This window comes from Megascapheus bottae, chromosome 7 (assembly GCF_031878675.1).
Source record: "Megascapheus bottae isolate mThoBot1 chromosome 7, mThoBot2.hap1, whole genome shotgun sequence".
NCBI lineage: Eukaryota > Metazoa > Chordata > Mammalia > Rodentia > Geomyidae > Megascapheus > Megascapheus bottae.
Genome location: NC_143515.1, coordinates 934578 through 955384, shown reverse-complemented (window position 1 = coordinate 955384; position 20807 = coordinate 934578). Strand labels below are relative to the sequence as shown.

The 20807-nt window shown below is 49.2% G+C and overlaps 1 protein-coding gene across 2 annotated transcripts in view; it reads right to left on the bottom strand.

Annotated features, from left to right (window-relative positions):
* Edar (ectodysplasin A receptor) overlaps positions 1 to 18591 on the bottom strand; it is a 28602-nt gene extending 10011 nt beyond the window's left edge. Inside the window, exons 1-8 of one of the 2 annotated variants that reach the window (XM_090336069.1) lie at positions 18541 to 18591; positions 17567 to 17689; positions 16254 to 16435; positions 8917 to 9002; positions 2198 to 2284; positions 477 to 605; positions 307 to 381; positions 45 to 117 (exon numbers count right to left, since the gene is read on the bottom strand). In XM_090336069.1, coding sequence (XP_090192195.1) covers positions 45 to 117; positions 307 to 381; positions 477 to 605; positions 2198 to 2284; positions 8917 to 9002; positions 16254 to 16435; positions 17567 to 17689; positions 18541 to 18591 — 806 coding nt within the window. The remainder of the gene's footprint in view (positions 1 to 44; positions 118 to 306; positions 382 to 476; positions 606 to 2197; positions 2285 to 8916; positions 9003 to 16253; positions 16436 to 17566; positions 17690 to 18540) is intronic. The other variant, XM_090336070.1, reaches the window with a different exon arrangement.
* Positions 18592 to 20807: the final 2216 nt, after the last annotated feature.

The following is a 20807-nucleotide window of genomic DNA, read 5'->3' as shown; positions in this document are numbered from 1 at the left end:
AGGTGATTTCACCTAAGACTGCCAGCCTGCCTGGCTCCACATACCTCTTAGTGGTCTTGGCTGGGGGTGCTGTCAGTTTCTCGAATTCATCCTTCTCGGAGAAAATCACCACACTGTCTGTAGGGAGACGAGCAGTGGGGAAGGGAAGAGTGAACAGAGGCAAAGCTCTGAGCTGGGCCTCCCCTTGCCTGACTGTCACAATTCTGTCCCGGAAGCAGCACGCGATGGTGCACTGTCTTCCCTAAATGGCATGAGAGCAGAGATGGATGTGAGCCATGGGGCTGAGTGTGGTCAAGATGTACCAACCTGGGGCCTCCTTCTTCTCCTCGTCCTTACTCACGGGGACGTCCACACTCTTCCCTGGAGGGCTGGTGCAGCAGGCTGGTCGAGACAGAGGGGAGGGAGGGGGTGAGCTACTAGGAGGGCCCACAGGAAGGAGTGGGAAAGAGAGGGCACGGGGTGGGCGGAGCTGTCACCTGGGGTCGAGGGCTTGGTCTTCATGATGTAGAACATGATGATGAGGACAATGGCGATGGCCATGATGAAGATGGTGGACATGGCGATGATAAGGGCGGTGGCCAGGTGTCCTTGGCCAGAGAGCTCTGCTGACACCAGAGGAAGGTGACGTGAATGCCCCTGCAGGCCCTCCAAGCCCAAGACCCCCACCCCAATGGCCCCGCCATGGGAACGGTTTTCAGGGGCCTTGCTCAAGAGTTTAGCTCTCAGAGTACACTACGGTCACCAAGGCAGGCCTGCCCACCGGCCCCTCTCACTGCTCGCTAGCAGGCTTGTCCAGATGTGGCCAGCAAGGCCAGAGTGTGGGTTCTCCTGCTTATTCTGGGGTGCCTCCCCTGGTTTCTTAGACTGGGAGCCCACAGGACAGGAAAGTACACCCTGCAGGTCAGAGTCCTGGTCTGCTTCTGTCTACGCCATGAGCAATTTCAACACCTCAGCGCAGTAACAAGAGTCCAGGAATGAAGGGCTATGGTGCTGCTGTGCTTCCATCAGGGAGGCTCACTCAGTCCCCATTGTCAGGCATCCGCTGACGCAGGTGCCTTGAAGTTTTCTCAAGTTCTCTAAATCAGCCAACTAGAACTTCTGTTCTCAGGAAGCAAGGTGCAGGTGACCCCTCCCTCCTACCCACACAGGCGGAAGATGCCAGAACTGAAAAGTCAGCTTAGCCCTCAACAGCTATGAAGGGCATTGAACAGAGGAGAGGGAAGGGATGTGTTGGCTCGAGGACCTGTGGGGCAGCAGGCATAGTCATTCCCGTCGGCCAGGAGCTAGGGAAAATGAGATGGAGTCCTTCAACTGACCAGGAAGGGGCCAGGAATGTGGCTTAGTGGTAGAGTGCTTGCCTAGCATGCATGAGGGCCTGGATTTGATTCCTCAGTACCACACACTCAGAAAAAGCTGGAAGAGGCACTGTGGCTCAAGTGGTAGAGTGCTAGGTTTAACCAAAAGAAGCTCAGGGACAGTGCTCAGTCCCTGAACTCAAGTCACAAGACTGGCAACAACAACAACAACAACAAAAAGAACATTAAGGTTGGGCACTGGTGGCTCATGTCAGAAATTCTAGCTATTCTGGAGGCTAAGAACAGAGAATTGTGATTTGAAGCCAGCCTGGACTGGTAAGTCTGTAAGACTCAACTACAAAAAGAAATAAGGAAAATTGCCAGAATTGGAGCTGTGACTCAAGTAGTAGAGTGCTAGCCTTAAAAAGCTACGAGACAGCGCCTAGGCCCTAAGTTCAAGCCCCAGTACAAGAAAGAAAGAAAGAAAGGGAGAGAGAGAAGGAGGGAGGGATGAAGGAAGGAAGGAAGAAAAGAAAAGGGCTATTAAAAGTGTGACAGGAAGGTGCCTAGTTTATATGAAAGCCAACAATCGCATTGCCCCTGACTTCCGCTGAATTAAAGTGAGGAAGCATCCATCTGTCTACTCTGCTCTGGCTGCCCTGCCACGTGCCTTTATTTCTAGGGTCTCCTAATGGGTCCAGGACACCCACTGAGTATCAATTCCACTTCTTGCAGAGATAATTACTGACTCCCACAGCTCAGCCTCCAGCTGTGACTCAGTCACATTAGGGAAGCGCTGGAAGAGCACACTGGCGCCATCATCGCTACCGAGGTTTTCCCCTTGCTCTCAACCCATGCAAAGCCCCTAGAACCCGGAAGTCACCCCCAGGGGAGCTCCTTACCTTTATGGGCAGGCTGGAAAGGGGACAAGGTGCTGCCGCCAGAGGTGCTGGGGGAGTTGGCAGAAACTCCGGATGTGGCTCCTACACCTGCAAGGAAAACACAATCACCATGAGTGGTCTGGGGAAACACCACCTTCAAGGGTTAAAAAAAGTCAGACACAGTGATGAGAATTGACCTGGAATCCATCTTGTGACTAGCTGTGGGGAGCGGGCGGGGGAGGAAATATTTTTATTTCTTAGCATATTTAATTATCCCTAACCACTTCTATTGTGACCTCTTGGGATTCTTGATCTCTAAATAAAAAGACACATGGGCCACTTCTGCTAGGAGAAAGCAGTGTGCGCTGGTGGATTGCAGGCTCACTCACTCCATGCTCCCGGAGAAAGTTTATGACCTATCAGGATGAGAGAGGCTGTCTGGGAAAGTGTTATTAGTACGTGATTGATTTTTTCAATTACAAAGAAGAGTGTTCTTAATACCCTTCTAGCTATAAAAGTAATATGTAGTCATTATTAAAAATCTGGGAAAAATAAAGAACATAAGAAAGAAGGAAAAAATCATCTGAGTCTCATTGTTTGACATTAGTTTTGGTATATTTTCCTCTAGGATTTTTGCTAATACCTACTTTTTTTCTTTTTTCTTTTCTTTTCTTTTTTCCAATCCTGGGGCTTGAACTCAGGGCCTGAGCACTGTCCTTGGGCTTTTTCAGGGCTAGTGGTCTACCACTTGAGCCATAGCACCACTTCTGGCTTTTTCTGTGTATGTGGTATTGAGGAATTGAACCCAGGTCTTCGTGCATGCTAGGCAAGCACTCTAACACTAGGCCAAGCTCCCAGCCCCTCTTTCTTTCTTTCTTCCTTCCTTCCTTCCTTCCTTCCTTCCTTCCTTCCTTCCTTCCTTCCTTCCTTCCTTCCTCTCTCCCTGCCTCCCTTCCTCCCTCCCTTTCTCCCTCCTTTCCTCCTTCCTTCCCCTCCCCCCTCTTTCTCCTCTCTCTTTCTTTGTGTGTGTGCAGAGTGTTGGATATTATTATTACTATTTCTTCTCCCTCATATTTTTTTGGTCTTAAGATTTGAACTCAAGACCCCATGCTTTCTAGGCAGGTGCTCTACCACTTGTGCTATGCCACCAGTCCCTTTCTGTGTTGGTTATGTTTGAGATAGGGTCTCACTTTATACCCGGGCTAGCCTGGGCTGTGATCTTCCTATTGGCACTTTCCTTTGTTATTGGAGGTAACAGGTACATGGCACTGAGCAAAGCCATTGTGCATCTCCCATGGTTGGGATGTTAAGTGCATGCCACCATAGTAGCCATTGATTGAGATGGACTCTTAAGAACTTTTATACCAGGCTGGGAGTCTGGCCTAGTGGTAGAGTGCTCGCCTAGCATGCATGAAGACCCAGGTTTGATTCCTTGGTACCACATACATAGAAAAAGCTGGAAATGGTGCTGAGGCTCAAGTGGTGGAGCTCTAGCCTTGAGGAAAGCCCAAGAGCAGTGCTCAGGCCCTGAGCTCAGTCCCCAGGACTGGTACAAGAAAAAGAACTTTTATGCCTAAACTGCTTTGGAACCAAGATCCTTCCATCTCTATCTCCATAACAGCTGGGATTTTAGGCCTGAGCCTATAACCCGAGTGTCGTGGCTCATAGCCCAATTTTCCATTTGTTGCTCTTTGACTCTGCCAGTTCTGGAGATGTTTGTGAAACGGATTTGTACTTTGTGAGTCCAGAACAGTGGACAGCCTACCTCCTTAGTAAGCCTGGACCCTCTTTGTCTAGCTCAGCCTGACCAAGAGGAGTGACTGGAGGTTGTACACATGTCAGCTCACCCTCCTTTAAGACTTCCATGAAAATAAACTCTCTTAGCAGGGCCATCTTCTCTAAAAGGAGTGGAGGGAGGCCTGGGCCTGCTCTGTGCATGATACTGTGGGGCCCAGAAGCAGAGGCTACTGCAAGCCCGGAGTGGATCACTGTGGGTTTCCACACACACCCACACAAAGTGGAGAGAGAGAGATCTGACATTACGCAGTCCTCACACCTTGTGAGAAAAATAGAGAACAGGGTGGCCATGTGAGGGAAAGCCGGGAAGCAAAAGGCTTGAGATGTAGTGCATGCTCTAGATGCTTGGAGACCAGCCTGTTCCTCAGAGGTGGGCAGAAATTGAACTGTCATCTGAGCCAGAAGAAATGTCACCTGTTCACCAAGGCCAAGATATTTCCTTGTCTTTCTCAAGGAACACTGAAAGTTCTTTTTCTGTTTGTTGAGCTCTGAACTTAAGATCTGTTTTCTAGTGTGCGTGCATGGGTGTGTGCATGCGTGCGTGTGCGTGTGTGTGTGTGTCTGTCTGTCTGTGTGTGTGTGTCTGTGTGTGTGCCAGTACTGATTTGAACTCAAGGCCTGGAGACTCTAGAAGCAGCCGTCTCACAGACTTTTATGCTCAGGATTGTTTTCCATCAAGATCCTCAGATCTCAGCCTCCTGAATAGTTAGGGTTTCAAGTGTGAGGCACCTGCACTCAGCTAAGGTCTGCTTTTGAAACTAAGCCTTCACACTTGGCTCAGAACCAGTGTCCTGGTAGGGAAGGAGCTGGGAGAAGGGGTGCGGCATCCAGGTGCACCCGTCGAATGGCAGAGATTCTGTTCATGGACCCTGCTGGGGCCTTTTCAAGATACTTAGTTTCTAGACTCTTAAGGATGTTAAGTTCAGCTGCAGGTCAGGCTGGCCGTAGGTCCTGCCACTTGTGTTACACTGGGAAACATCCCACTGGTATCCTCAGGTCAGTGAGAAGAGGGGAGTACTATTTTCCTTCTTTAAAATACAAACAAATTGAGCAGCCGTGGCACCTGCTTGTAGACCCGGTGGGGAGCAGAGCTAAAGACTGAGCTTCAAAACCACCCGGAGCAGAACAATTTAAGCGTCTTATTTCCAGTTCATCAGCAACATGCCTGAAGCGGAAAAGTCTTGAGTGGAAAGGCCAAGAGAGAGCATGGCCCCTGAGTTCAAGCAGTAGTGTCGACACCCGCATACACACACAGCAAATGGAACACTGAAAGCAAACTAATATGTCTGCTTAGAAAGGTGTGTGAGGGAGCTTGGGATGTATTGGCAGAGAGAGAGAGAGAGAGAAAAGAAACATTGCCATGGGCTGCATCTGCGGTTGTCAGTTATCCTTGCTTCTTCTTGTCCCTTCTTGCTGGGTCTTGCAGGCTGAGGTAATGACAAGGCTGAGGATGGGGACACAAATATGCCCAGGCCTGTTGTTTAGTGAGAGACAATGAAAACAGCCTTCCAGCCCCACCCTGCTGGGGCCAGCCACGCTTCTGCCTGCAGTACTGGACATTGCCCTACACTGAACCCCAGCTAGCGTGGACTGAGCTTCTAGATTGTCCAGACCTGCCCGGAGGCAGCTGGGGCTCCCTTGTCTGACAAACTCTGCTCTGGGCATATGTGAGCCAGAGGATGGTCGGTGCCATAGGCTGAGGGCACTACTGCTTTTTGTCCTGAGCTCAGACTGTCCATGCTGGGCCTGGAGCTGGCGCCTATATCTGCACCTCAGTCAAACCCTCATGGCTCCCATTCATCCTTTCCACTGGTGGCCCTCAAGACTCCCATACAGTGTGCAAGGAGCTAGACCCGCCCCTCAGGTCTGCAGAGGGGATTGACACAGAAGGAGCAGAATGATGAATGAATTTCAGCCATGTCCACAAGCACTCAGGCCCTGCATGGCAGCAACTCCCCACCTGACAGCGGGCCTCTCCCTCGATTTAGAGCCACGCAATGGGGAATGGTGATGCCCTTTCAAAGAAGGGAGAAGAGACACAATGCAAATAGATGTACGTGTGTGCTAGAATGTTCTAGAGTGATGGTTCCTGTTGCAGGCAGGCCAAGGGGGTATGCAAATGCCTAAAAAGAAATGAAAACTTTGAAAAAGAGTAGGATCTTCCCTGAATTTAGCCATACTATAAAATGACCTGCCAACTATCTTCTCTGGTTTGTACCTCTGATTCAGCAACCTGTGTCTGCCAAACCAGAAGAGGTGTGAGAAGACCAGGCGAGAGGTCCCCACTGCCCCGCCTGCCCCAGGCTGCCAGGCTAACCTCGGTGGCTGTGCGTTCTGTCTCACTTCAAGTCCCTGTTGCCATCATTATGCACATGAGCCCATTTCCAGGGACAACCTGGACTTGGCCCTAAGGAGTCACATCAAGGGTGGTTGGAGAGCAGCCAAGGGGTATTTAGGAATCTGAGTGGTTGGCAAAATCCTCAGAGCAAGCAAACACCTGCTCCTCATGAATTGTCCCAGAATCCTTGAAAAATATGCCAGAATTTCAAAAGTGTGCATGCTAATCTTAAAAATTTGTCTAAGAGGGCTGGGTGCAGTGGCTCACGTCTGTAATCCCAGCTACACAGGAGGCTGAGATCTGAGGGTCGAGGTTCAAAGCCAGCCTGGGCACAAAAAGACCTGAGGCTCTTATCTCCAGTTGACTTCTAGAAGGTGGGAAGTGGGGCTTGGCTCAAGGGTAGGCAGTAGCCTTGAGCTGAGGAACTCAGGGACAATGCCCAGGCCCAGGGGCAGGGTGGTAGCCTTGAGCTGAGGAAACCAGGGACAATGCCCAGGCCGAGTTCAAGCCCCATGACCCACCAAAGAAAAAAAAAAGGAAAAAGAATTTGTCTAAGAGGGGCTGGGAGTTTGGCCTAGCAGTAGAGTGCTTGTTTGCCTAGCATGCACGAAGACCCAGGTTCGATTCCTTGGTACCACATACATAGAAAAAGCTGGAAGTGCTACTGTGGCTCAAGTGGCAAACTGCTAGCCATGAGAAAGCTCAAGGACAGTGCTCAGGCCCTGAGTTCAAGGCCCAGGACTGGTAAAAAAGAAAAAAGAATTTGTTTAAGGGGCTTGGGCGAAACAGTTTAGGAAAACAGAGTGGGAAAGAAAAGAGAAGGCTGGGCTCTTCCTGCTGCTTCCTGTGTGCACGTCACCAGCTTCCAGTTCACAGGTACATGGCTCATCCTCACACCCGTGGGTTTGCCCAGTGCCCAGTGCGGGTCCTCCAGGATAGCAGCAAGCACACACGCTCTCCTGCACCAGCTTCTGCTCTGCTCTGGTGATAACTTAGCAGCATTTTGACAATGGCTGGTGCTTGGGCAGTCACCCTGTTCAAAAACCAAGCTCACAACTCCAGGTTACATGGCTTCCTTGGAACAGGTAATGTTTCTCCATCTGGGTTTCCTTGTGTACTCCACTGCAGAGCCCTGCTTGCTTTCATGTGGGCTCTGGCGTGTGTGCGTGCGTGCGTGCGTGCGTGCGTGCCTGTGTGTGCGCTGGGGTTTGAACTCATGACTGTGGCTTGTCTATTTTTTACTAAAGGTTGGTGCTCTACCAAGTGAGTCACAGCTCTACTTCCAGATTTTTTCTGGTTACTTAGAGATAAGAGTTTCACAGTCTCTGGGGCCAGGATTGTAGCTAGGATTACAGACATGAGCCACCAAGCCCCACTAGACCTGGTTTTGAATAAGCAAATCAAGGTGTTTCACACAAATTGGGGAAACATACAGTATCAACAAGGTATTGGGTCTCCACTCAGGGATGAGTACAATACGAGGCCCTAGAGTGGATGCTCTTGGCTCCCTGTAAGCACTTGGCGGCCCTGGGGAGGTGCAGGTGCTGTGTCTCCTCCTCGAGGCATTCTAGGATTGTGAGCACAAGGCTTATTGGGGTTTATATCCTCCTTCAAAGTGATGATAGAACATACAGGGGCCTTTGAGGTGTGTTAATGCAGACAATTTAGAAGTAGGCTACTGTGTATTAATGACTGGCAGGGATTTTCTACAGCAGGTAAAAAGTTTGGACTTTTAAGACTGAATTGTTTATTGATCCTTGAGCTGTCTAGGTGCACACCCAGTACCTACAGCATTGGCCAGGAAACACTGGAGGCTGATTCTGGAAAATAGGTCAACACAAGACCTGTACCAGCTGCTCAGAGTGGGGGACAGCAAGATTTGCTAGAAACATAACTTCAGGCACCTCAGACCTACAGCATCAGTGGGTCCCTGAGTGAGCACGACGTCAGACCACTTCTTTAAGATCACAAAAGCAGCTGGATGGGTGCCGGCGGCTCACACCTCTAACCCTAGCAATTCAGGGGCTGAGATCTGAGGATTATGGTTTGAAACCAGCCCAGCAGGAAAGTCTGTGGGGCTCCACGACTCCTCCTCACCTTATTTGACCCCATCCTCACCTGCTTAGTGTTCAGTGCAATTGCTTTCCTGTTATTTTCCCCCATTGAAATGCATCTCACCTTTTGCCCTTAGAGTATCTTTGAGAAGTTGTACAAAGGAGGTGTCATATAATAAAGCAGTGTATGAATACGCCTCTTGATTAGGGTCACCCCTTTTGTAATGTCAGCACTGGGGCTTGAACGCAGGCCTGGGCACTGTGCCTTTGCTTCCTCACTTAAGGCTGTCTGTCAGTCTACCACTTGAGCCATAGCTCCACTTCTATCTTTTTGGTAATTCATTGAATGTAAGCATTTCACAGACTTTTCTGCTCAGGCTGGCTTTGAACCACAATCCTCAGATCTCAGCCTCCTGAGAATTACAGGCATGAGATACTGTAATAATCTCTTCCAGGTGCTGGGACTAGCTTTTTTTCTACACCCCCTAGAGTGGAAGACCACAGTTCAGGACAAATGATTTTTCTTTTAAGAAGTGGGGCGGAGCACTCACATTCCTTGGTGTTTGGGGGCGCCAGGAGGCAGGAGTAGCACACCATGCCGTAGATGTTCCTGGGTCTGTTCTCCAACATGTAGTAACTGCAGGAGGCGAGGAAAGACAAAGTGAAGACGGGTGAGTGAGCCGGGCAGGTATTGTCTCTGATGTCATGATGGCCAGGCATTAGACTACAGTGGGAATTGAGGCCCAGTGGAGTACAACAGCATCAGTGCCCACTGAATTCTCCTGAGGCTGTTGAGCTGGGCTGGTTTTGTAATAAGTACTAAAAAACTGCTTTTACTGAGGAGCAGAGACTCCTTACTTGCACCCGTGAATTAACCACAGGCAGAAGAAAAGGCAGGCTTCCCAGCCTGCATCTTCAGTTTCTTGCTCTGAGCCCCTGTCTCCTGCAGTCACTTGGTAGCCATCTTGGAATCCAGAAAGGCTGGGACAGGATGCAAAGAACATTTACCAGGCACCAAAAGCGAATGGAGAATGCCCAGGCCCCAAATGTAAGCCCTAGTACCAGTGATTGTGTGTGCATGTGCACGTGCCACATATCTACACACATGCACACACACATGATACTGCTGCCTCTAAACCTGTCCTATGGCAACATAACTTGCTATGGGCATCTGCCTCCGAGGCCTGGCCCCTGCAGGCCACTCCTTTCCTGAGGCCCGGCCTCCCTCTGACCCTGGCTTCTCCTCTCAGCTTCCTTCCCTCAGCAGCTTTGGCTTCCACTTTGGCACGTGCCATTTTCCATAAACAAGCACTCAGTAGTGATCATGAGCCATTTAACATGTTGTGGGAAGCTGATTAAACGAACTGAGCCGTGCCAATACTTCTTCAAGGGATGGAAATTGCTCTCCGCTACTGGACTTTTTCTGTGATGGTTCTCTAACCTTGGTCTTATTAGCTGTGCTCCATGAAGGTCCTGATGCAGTACAGCAGCTTGCTGTGAAGGAGGGGTGGGCGGGAGCGGCTTTGGGCCCCAGCCTCCCTGAGCTTGGACTATTCCCAGTAACACGATGGCTGCAATTGCCTGCTCTTCCTCAAAGCCTTTTATCCTCAGATCCTTGTGTATTTTGTAAACACTAATTAACCAGTCTCAAAACACCTCTCAGAACCCACAACAGCCAGCCTTGCAGGTAAGCCTTCTAGAAGCAATCTTCCCTCAAACATACTCTGTGCCCCCGTGGAAGCCGCCTTTGTCGGTGACTTCCCACCAGGGGGCGTGCGCCTGCCACTGGGCTCCCGAGCAGTGCTTCCCCGTCTCAGATTTTAGCATGTGGATGCTCTGAGCCACTTCAGTCTCCTCTTCTCACCTCTACCTCCACCTCTGGCATTCTTTCTCTCATCAAGCACTGGGGGCTCTTGAGGGAAAACCTTGTTCACACTGTGTTCTTTGTACTTTGGGCTGTAGACTGGAAGGATGATTCTCGGTAGGTCTTGGTGAGCCAAATGAGTGAACGACACAACATGTTTCCCTGTCACAGCTCATACGCTGAGATGGAGAGGTCCCAAAGGGCTATTTGTCACCTTTCTTCCCTTTAAAAAGAGCAGAGCCACAGCCTCCCCCATCCTGTTAATACCCCTTCTAAGCTATGCCTCAGATGACAGGTATGCCAAAGTGACACAGGTAGGTAAGTGACACGGGACCCTGTGGGGCCCCTTGCATACTGGGCACCAAAGGGGGGGCTGGTCAGTTCTGTCCTGGGGCAGATTGTGATGGTCTTTTACTGTCACACAGGCACTTGCTACTGCCCACTGTTTGCTCTTAGCTGAGGGGGGTCAGGTAGTTTCTCTTTTTTTCCTCTCCCTCCTCCTCCTCCCCCTCCTCCTCCTCCCTCTCCTCCTCCTCCTCGTCCTCTTCCTCCTCCCGTGCCAATCCTTGGGCTTGAACTCGAGTCTTGAGTACTGTCTCTGAGCTTTCCAGATTTTGGTAGTTACTTGAAGATAAAAGTTTCATGGCTCTCCTTCCTGGGCTGGCTTTGAACATCGATCCCCAGATCTGTGCCTCCTGAGTAGCTAGGATTATAGGTGTGAGCCACCAATATTCAGCTTTTTCCTTTTTTCCCCCTTTCCTTTCTTCCCTTTCCTTTCCTCACTTTCCTTCCCTCCTCTTTTCCCTTCCTCTTTCCTTCCCCCCCTCCCTTTCTCCCTCCCCACCTCCTGCCAGTACTGTATCTTGATTTAGAGCCTCCAGCTGGTGCTCCACCACCTAAGTCAAACCTCTAGTTCTGGGTTTCTTCTGGTTCACTGGAGATAAGAGTCTTGCAGATTGGCCTGCCTGTGCTGACTTTGAACCTGGATCCTCAGATCTTAGTCTCCTTAATAAGTAAGACTATAAGTAGGAGCCACTGGTACCCAGCTGAGTGCATGGGGTCTCACTCTAACAAGGGCTCTGTATGGGTTTGGCTTCAAGATTCTTCCCTGACCCCAGCTGTGTGTTTGGACCAAGCTGTGCACTGCAGTACTAAGTCACATAGTAAAGAAGCAAAATTGAAAGGCCATAATATTAAAAAAAAAAAAAGCAAAAACCAAACCTAGGTTGGATCCAAGAGACAGGAAGTTGTGTTGACCACCTGCCATGAGTGGCAAATGCCGGCAGACAAGCAGAGGCCATCGTGTCTTCTCGCTGCCACACAGAACGTTTCTAAATGCATACGAGCTTCCGTAGTGCTCACGCAGAGCTAGGCAGGGCTAGAGAGCACTGGCTTGTCTTATGCCACCTGACAGTTTCATCCGTTTGAAGGGATCAATGGCTTAGCTACCATATCGAATTCATTCACCTTTTTATAAAGGTCTAATGTCACACTGCTCTATTCACATTTTGATGTTATCCACAGATGTTACAGGTCTTACAATGGGGCCATCTCCTAAATAAATAATACCATGAAACGGAAATTGCCTCCAGGGCACCTGCCTTCCCCTTGCCGGCCCAGGGAGCTGTCCTCTGGGTGCTCAGAACATGCACCGATACCGCATCATGGAAGCCTACTCGTGATAAAGTATCCGGTATTTCATGTCCTTACCCCAATCAGTCTCAGTACCACTGGGCTCTGGCAGCTCACACTTCTTGTAATCCTAACTCCTGAGGAGGCTGAGATCTGAGGATTGTGGTTTGAAGCCAGATGCAGCAGAAAAATCCCCGAGACTTGTTATCCCTAACTACAAAAAGCCAGGCGTGGAGCTGGCTCAGGTGGTAGAGTGCCAGCCTTGAGTGAAAAAGCTAAGGAAGGGCCTGTGGCCAGGTCCTGAGGTCAAGCCCCAGTATTGGGGCACATGCACACACGCGCATGCACGCACGCACGCATGTGCACACACACACACACACACACACACACGCAAACACACACTCAACCCAGTTCTCATTGTTCTGAGAGTGCATAAGCATGGTTGTCTGGGGACTAGCCATTAGCTAAGGTTAATATATGTTGAAGCATAGTTTCTGTTGAATGAAATTTGCATTTTCTACCACCCTAAATTAAGTTGAAGACTGCCTGTCATTCTTTCTTTCCTTCTCTCCCCTAGAACAGCCCAAGGCAAGATTTAACTGGAGCCTCCAGAGTTTTTCCCAAGATGATAAGGGCAGATTTCTCAGAAAGATCTTCCTAGCCTGGGACCATTAAGCTTGCCAGATATGTCCGTGAGCCCTAAGATGCTGCATTTTCCTGGGATGGTGAGCAGAGCTGGCCCCTTGTGAAGCCTCTGGTCTGAAGGGGGTGGCTGGGGCAGGGCCAGCCCACAGGAGCTCCTCAGGAGCTGGTGATGCCAGGGAGGTTTTAAAACCCAACTGTTTCCTTCTTCCTTGCCCAAGGTGGCATGGTGTGGGGAGGGTTTGTACCAGTCTGCCCACACAACAGGAAAGCCCATTGTTTAGCAAGTATCTCAGCCACATTGGATGGGTGTGAGCAGGGATTGTGAAGGAGCTAGTACCTGCCAAACCACAGGAAGGGCGAGGGTAGAGCCACTGAGGCTGGGAAGACAGAGCAAAGTAAAGGGGGCAATCTGCATCTGTAGCCTTTAACCACAGGGGTTCAGAATGAAAGCAGCCTTTCACCGGGCTAATGATGACAGTCCACCAAAATGCCTATACTCCTTCTCTGTGACACAGCATGAGACCTTTATATTGTTCTCTGAACCTACAGCATGAAGATCAGTGCTACTCAGGATCCTGCCCCATTCCAGCCTTGAGTTCCTAACAGGAGTCTCCTTAGCTCCAAAAAGGGACCTTAGAAACCGGAAGTAAGGTGGGACTTTCTATTTTGGTGGCCTTGGGATTGGGAGAGTTTGACTGAAACAGACAGGCCACCACCCAGAGCCAAGTAAGGCACTGGCTGTATTGTTTCCGCAATCCCCGGAGGAGTGTTTGAAGCCAGCCTCGCTCTGTCCTGGGTGCTGAAGACAAAGCTTCTGCTCCTATGAAAAATTAAGTTGCAGATGGTCTATAGTTCTTTCTTTCCTTTTCTACCCCCATGTTCTTGTTAGGTTGATTAAACATGAACGGTTAAGTACAAGATTCTGTTTAAATGAGGTCTTGGGCTGGGTCCCAGTGGCTCAGGTTTGTAATCCTAGTTACTTAGGAAGCTGAGGTCTGAAATTGAGGTTTGAAGCCAAGCAAGACAGAAATATCGAAGAGACTCTTATCTCCAATTAAACAACAAAAGGCACAGATGTAGGTGTGGTTCATGTGGTAAAGTGCCAGTTTTCAGCAGAAGAACCTAAGCAAGAGTGAGAGGCCCTGAGTTCAAGTCTGAACATATAAACAAACAAACAAATAGGACCTTTAGGGTAAGGAGAGGTAATCAATTTGGAAAAAGTATGCGGCAGGCTCCTCAGTAAATTCTACAGATGACTGTACCTGCTCACATTTTTTAAAGGCAGGAAACTATTGACATGTTCTTTAGAGACTTGCCACTTTCGGGTAGATTTTGGGACTAAGCAATTTGTAGAGTGTGTGTGTGTGTGTGTGTGTGTGTGTGTGTGTGTTGCACATGTATGCATGCACATGCATACATGCACCGGAATTTGGTTCTGTTCCTTAACATTTTTTTTTTCCAGTCCTGGGCTTGAGCTCAGGGCCTGAGCACTGTCCTTGGACTTTCTCAAGGCTGGAGCTCTACCACTTGAGCCTCAGCACCACTTCCAGCTTTTTTCTATGTATGTGGTACCGAGGAATCGAACCTGGGTCTGCATGCATGCTGGGCAAGCACTTTAACCACTAGGCCAAACTCCCGGCCCCCTTAACATTTTTTTGCTCAAGGTTAGTACTCTACCACTTCAGCCACAGCTCTACTTCAGACTTTTTGGTGGTTGATTGAAGATAAAAGTCTCAGGGATGTTCCTGCACAGGCTGGCATTGAATAGTGATCCTCACATCTCAGCCTCTTAGTTGTTCATGATGGCTCACACCTATAATCCTAGCTACTCAGGAGGCTGAGATCTGAGGATTGCAGTTCAAAGCCAGCCTGGGTACGAAAGTCTCTTATATCCAATTAACCGCTAGAAAATGGGAAGTGGCACTGTGGCTTCAGGGATAGGGTCGTACCCTTAGCTGAAGAGCTCAGGGACAGCCCCGAGGCCCAGAGTTTAAGCTTCATGATCCCCCGCCCCCACAAAAATCTCAGCCTCTTCTTTTCCCTGGTCCCCACCTTCTTTTTTTTTTTTTTTCAGTGCTGGGTCTAGAACTCAGGGTCACAGCTCTGTCCCTTAGCCTTTTCACTGAATCCTGGAACCCTACCATTTGAGTCACAGCTCCCCTTCTGGCTTTTTGCCAGTTAATTAGATAGGAGTCTCACTTCCTTCCTTTCTGCCCTGGCTGGCTTTGAGCCATGACCCTCAGATCATCACACCTAACTCGTCTCATTTCTAACCTGATCACCTGTCAGCCACCCAGTACCACCTCCAGAAGTTTAGGTCCTATGAACCCCACCTCCCTAAGCATAAAGTAGGGGGGCTTTCCCTCGTCTGTAGAACACTCTGTGTGCCTCACCACACTTATGGTTGCAGTTTTCTGTATCTGCTCTTTGTCTCACTAGCACCTACTTTTGGTTGAAGGGTTTATTTATGAAAACAAACAGTGGAGATGTTAAGGTTGCTTGTGAGTGCATGGTTAGGTACTCACATTGCGATCCTCCTGAAATAAATTTAGGTCTTTTTTAAAGTTTATTTCTTGTCTAGAGAAACATATAATGTAAGCATAATTTTCTATACATAATCCACGAAGCATTTGCATTTCTCTCATGTATTATGGATTCTGATCAAGCAAAGTTAATGAAATCAAGGACTCAAAAGTCAATCAAGATAAAATTCGAGTGTGCAGTTAAGCTATCAGGGGATAATTCTAGCTGTCTATAGCCTTGGTGAACTTCTGTGGCAAGCTCAGGGTTTTCCCAGAGCAGCCTCTTGGGAGATTTGTGTAGCCAATGGAACACAATGATTTACCCCTTCTGTCTATTGTGTCTCTTTTGGTGGCTTTCCAGGACTCCTGGACTGAAAACACTTGATCACAAACCACTTATTTCTATTGCATTTTCCAGGAGAATAATCTAATATCCTTCCTATTTATAAAAATCTGGTTTTGTTTGTTGGTTGGTTTGTTTGTTTCCAGTCTTGAACTGGGGGCTTGAACTCAGAGTCTGTATGCTGTTCCTTAGCTTCTTTTGCTCAAGACTAGGGCTTTCCACTTAAGCCATAGCTCCACTTCCATATATATATATGTATATATATATTTATAATTTATTGGAGACAAGAGTCTCACTGGCTGTCCTGCTCCGGCTAGCTTCGAGAATGATACTCAGATCTCAGACTCCTGAGTAGCTAGAATTATTAGGTGTGTCCAGTTGAGTTTGTTATTCTTATTTTCCTGCTGTACAATATATGTACAAGGGCTGCACTGCAACATGCTGGGGGTCCATCCACCATCACCCGCATCTCCCTCATCACCTGTTATTCTATCTACCACCATCACCTGCTCTTACCTTCATCACCATCCTCATCACTGTCACGGCCCCTACTACTTCCCTCACCACCTGGGTCATCATTATTGCTACGGAGACCTTCACCAGCATCGTCTCCAGCATCTTCGACCTCTCTCTGCATGCTTTCCCTCTCCCTCTGTAGCACTGCATTATGATTTGTAGCCACTAGAGGGAGACAGTAGCAAGAAGCTGTGGCTTAGTATTTATTGGGTGTCAAGGCCCTTTTCCTGGTCACAGGCTTCAGTAGCTCAGGAAAGGTCGGGCAGGCCCTGCACCAGACCTGCGGTTCCCAAGGTCTCTCATTCAAGGGATTCCCACTCTTGGCTCTCACCAGGCAGGGGTCTTCCCAGCACATCCTGTACTTACCCGGGAAGACACGCGCCACACTCTGCATCATTCTCCATGTCCCCTGGTGTCAGCACGGTGGCCCGGAAGAAGCCCTCACAATCTTTGTGGCGCCGGCATATCTGGTAACCGCCTTTGGAAAACTTCTCTGCTGGGCAGGGCACGCAGCTATAATCTTCATCTTTGATGCCATAGCCGCAGGACTGGCCAGGGAGAGCCAGACAGAGGACATGGTGAACACAGGGGCCGGGGGGAAGGGGGGTCTGGGATGTTAGATCTTGGCTTTTTTCAGAAGCTGCTCTTGCTCATCTTAATTGCAAATCCCTCACTTTTCCAGATCTAGCTCAATTCTTTCTTCTCCCTGTGAGCTTGAACTGTTCTGAGGTCCCCAAGTCCGCTGGCTTCTGGAATTTCCCATCAGTAGAACAGCTCTGGGCACCTGACTTTGCTCAGTGCTATGCAAGACTGAATCCTGGAGGCATTTAGCTTCAAGATACTAAGGCTCCAGGTGTAACCTACCTCCCTGCACAGGAAAGGAGGTGCTACCCTCAAATACATAATTCTGTTACTGGAGACCATTTCAGTCATGTTTCTATTTTAGATAACCAGACACTCATTTAATTAGGGTAAAACAAGAAAGTAATCTTCCTTAAAACAACAACAACAACAACAACTCGAGAACCTTCAAAACCTTCCAGGTGCTAGGAGCTTATATCTGTGATCCTAGCTACTCAAGAAGATGAGGTCTGAAGACAGCAGTTGGGAGCCAGCCAAGAAAGAAAAGTCTATGAGACTCCTATCGCCAAATAACTGATTAACCAGCAAAAAGCCAGAAGTAGAGACGTGGCTGAAGTGGCAGAAGGGCAGCCTGGAGCAACAAAAGCCAAACAAGAATGTGAAGCTAGCCAGCTGGCTGAGGTCTGAGGATCATGGTTCAAAGCCAGCCTGATACTAAAGTCGGCGAGACTGTTATCTGCAATTAACCACCAGAAAACCGGAAGCGGTACTGTGGCTCAAGGGGTAGGGTGGTAGCCTTGAGCTGAAGCGCTCAGGGACAGCGCCCAGGCCCAGAGTTCAAGTCCCATGACCGGAAAATAAAAAATAAAAAAAGAATGTGAAACCTGAATGGAATCCTCAGAGTCAGCACACAAAGAAAAGAATCGCCAACTCTGGAGGAATCTACTGACAAGGGCTCAGCCAGTGAGAGCCCTGGGCACATTAAAGTTCAACCCCAGAAGCCAGCAACCACAGGGAGACACTTGGTAAAGCACGATGGTACTGCAGGCATCCAGTGGTGCCCAGTCTCCACATCACAGCGTCAGGCTGGTCCTTACCATATAGGGCTCCTCCCCCGGCCCACAGGGGGGACACTGGTGGCACATTCCGGTGGTCTGGTTGTGGTACTCATTCTCACCACAGTTGGAATCTTCTGCCCTGGCTGAGCACATCAGAGATACCTGCCACAGAAACAGACATACACGCTTGCTCTAAGCTGTGCCCCAAAGGCTGAGGTCTATCTAGGAACACAGGGCCCTGTGGTGCCAACCTCAGCCTGGAAGGTGCAGGCTGGTGAGTCTTTTCTTTTCTTTTTCTTTTTTTTTGCCAGTCCTAGGGCTTGAGCTCAGGGCCTGAGCACTGTCCTTGTGCTTTCTCAAGGCTTGCACTCTACCACTTGAGTCACAGCACCACTTTCAGCTTTTTCTATGTAGGTGGTACTGAGGAATTGAACCCCAGTCTTCGTGCATGTTAAGCAAGCACTCTACGACTAGGCCAGATTCTGGCCTTAGTGAGACTTCTATTGGTGTAACCTCGTGCACTTGTAGGCCATTGGCTGGCCATAGCCACACCCACCTACCACCAGTAGCCACCACCCAAAACCATTTCCTTTTTACTGTGCTGTCCAAGCCCTGTTCCCCTGTCCCCTGCCTTCCCTCCACTCCCTCAGGGTTGTCCCAAGTTCCCTTCACCCACACTGTCCTCCTCTGGTTCTCTCTACATTCATGGTTGAAGTGGCACCTCTGAAGCTGGCTCTTCATCAGGCAGTATTGCCACCATTTCCCCTAAAATGAACCCTGGATGTTTCTTCATCTAAATGGAGGGCAGATGGTGCTCAGGGCTCTGCTGGAGCGCCCTCGCTTCACCCTCAGAAGAACCCTAGGAAGGAGCACTGGCGGGGGGAGCTAGGCTGGAGAGGCTAAGGGTCTGATCCATCTAAGGTAGCACAGCTGTGACGGCTGAGATCTGGAGGTGAGGGTCTGGTTCACCATCACCAGAGGGGGCAGTATGAGTAGTGCTCACAGACACTTACCACCAGGACGGGGAGCCAGGGCATCCACGGATAGTCCCCCATAGAGGCCATGCTCTCCTCAGGGTGTATCTGAAAAATATGTTGTGATTAGCATCAGCTGGACACTGGCAGGGCCCCCCAGGCTCAGACCCCCCCGCCTTCCCCTTCACTGGACACACCGTATGTTTCATCACACAGCATGGGAAGGGATGCACCCTAAAAGAAAAGGTGGGCTTGAAACCAAGTCCCAGGCTTGTACCCTTGGACCAGCTCTGGGCTCTTCTCAGCATCATGCCATTTCCCAGAAAAAGCTCTTAGAAGAAGCATGTAAAATCTACTGTTACGTCCAGGACCGGGGACCAATACTAGATGAGCTCATGACACTTAGGGTGCTCTTTCACAAGCTTTTATAGGTGGGGAGCCCCAGGCCAGTCCTGGTCCTTAGTCTACAGTGCAGCAAGAAGACCCTTATCTTTCAATGCTCTCTCTCTCTCTCTCCCCAGAGGGTGGCCACAGCCTGGGTTCACAAGTTTCTCACTGACAGCGACATGAATGCCTTGCTTGGATGGTCTGCCGAGTCACCGTTTTACTTTATGATCTTGTGTTTTCAGCTCAAGCAATTTTACCTGGGACTCTGGGTTTCAATTTGCCTGGTTGAACAGGGAGAGAAGACAGGTTTCTCTGAGTCCCTGGACTCTGCACTGCCTCACTGGTCACTGCGTTGACATGGAGAGTGAATCAGTGACAAACAGTCCATCTTGCCCTAGGGGAGAGGAGATGATACTTAAACTGCTTTCTGCTGGAAATGAAGACTCCCTACTGGGCTGCATTAACGGAGGCTGCGTAAAAGCTGGGCATCCCCACTTTGCATCTGTGTTTTTGATCTGATCCTTTATTTCCTGAAGTCACTTTGCAATCGTGTTGGTTCCAGGAAGGACAGGATTTACCCATAAAATCATGGGATACAAGGGAAACTGCCCCTCAGGCAGGCAATGCCACCTTCTTATTCTGTGGCAAAATTACTCCAAGGAAGGAACTAGCCAGAAGCAGAAGACAAACCATATGTCAGGTAACAGAGTCCTGGTGACAGTGAGTGGCTTAGTCTCACTCCCTTCAGGCATGAAGTACTAGCAAATAACTATAACTGGGATGCTTGCACCTCTTTCTCTCTCCAGTTCTTTGTTCCCCAAAGATGGCAGGCCCATGCCATGTAATAAACCCGTCTCTGCCCTTCATCATGTCTTTTTATTTGGTGTATGGGGTAGGGTAGTGCAAGTGGCTGGACTTGGCATGTGGAATTTGGGGCCTGGAAGTACCCAATGCATAAATCTGTAGAGAGGGTAGAGAGGCTGGCGAGGATCTGATCATGTGAGAGCAGCTGGGAGCCAGCTACCTTCCACTGCGTGAGCCAGGATCCCTGTTTACTCTCCTGCTTCCCTTCTCCCCTCTCTGTGTGGCAGCAAGTACCCCTCCCCCCGTCACTGTAACAAGATTGATAGAACCTAGGTGGAACCTTAAAATATCACTTATTTATCATTGCAATAAACAAAGAACTAGCCCAAAAAAATCCAGGCTGGGTGTGGCTCACTAATGAGAAGTTATCTAGAATGGGTGAAGCCCTAAGTTTCATTCTCAATGCAGAAAAAAAAGGTGTGTGTGTGTGTGTGTGTGTGTGCACGCACATGCATGTGCGCGCGCACACGCACACACACACACACACACACACACGTTTCTTGAAGTTCTTTGCTGAGTCTATAGAGCACTGTTCAGTAACAAAGGTATCATACGAATGTTTCTGTGGCTTTATTTCTAAATGTTTTTAGTTAGTACTGGGTCTTGAACTGAGGCCCTCATGCTCGTCTTTTTTACTCAAGGCTGGTCTCTACCCCTTGAGCCATACTCCACTTCCTGCTTTTTTTCTGGTTAATTAGATGTAAGAGTCTCATAGATTTTTCTGCTTCAGATGTCTTAGAACCTTGATCCTCCAGTCTCAGCCTTCTGGGTAGCCAGGATTACAAGCATGAGCCATTAGTGTGTGCCTTATAAAGTTTTTCATATGTGTAGAAGCAGGTCTGGAAGATAGATGTCCACTAACTTTCTGACAAAGAGTTGCTGGCAGAGAGTGAGAGCATCTGGAGGTGATCAGACCTCAGGTTTAGAATGAATGGTGTTGTAGAATCCTTGAGAGCTTCAAGATAAAAACCAACCAGCTAACCAACCAACCAACCAAGATATTTTTCTCTCTGGGAGAAGCTCATCTGCCTGATTTCTCAAGTGGGTTAGATACA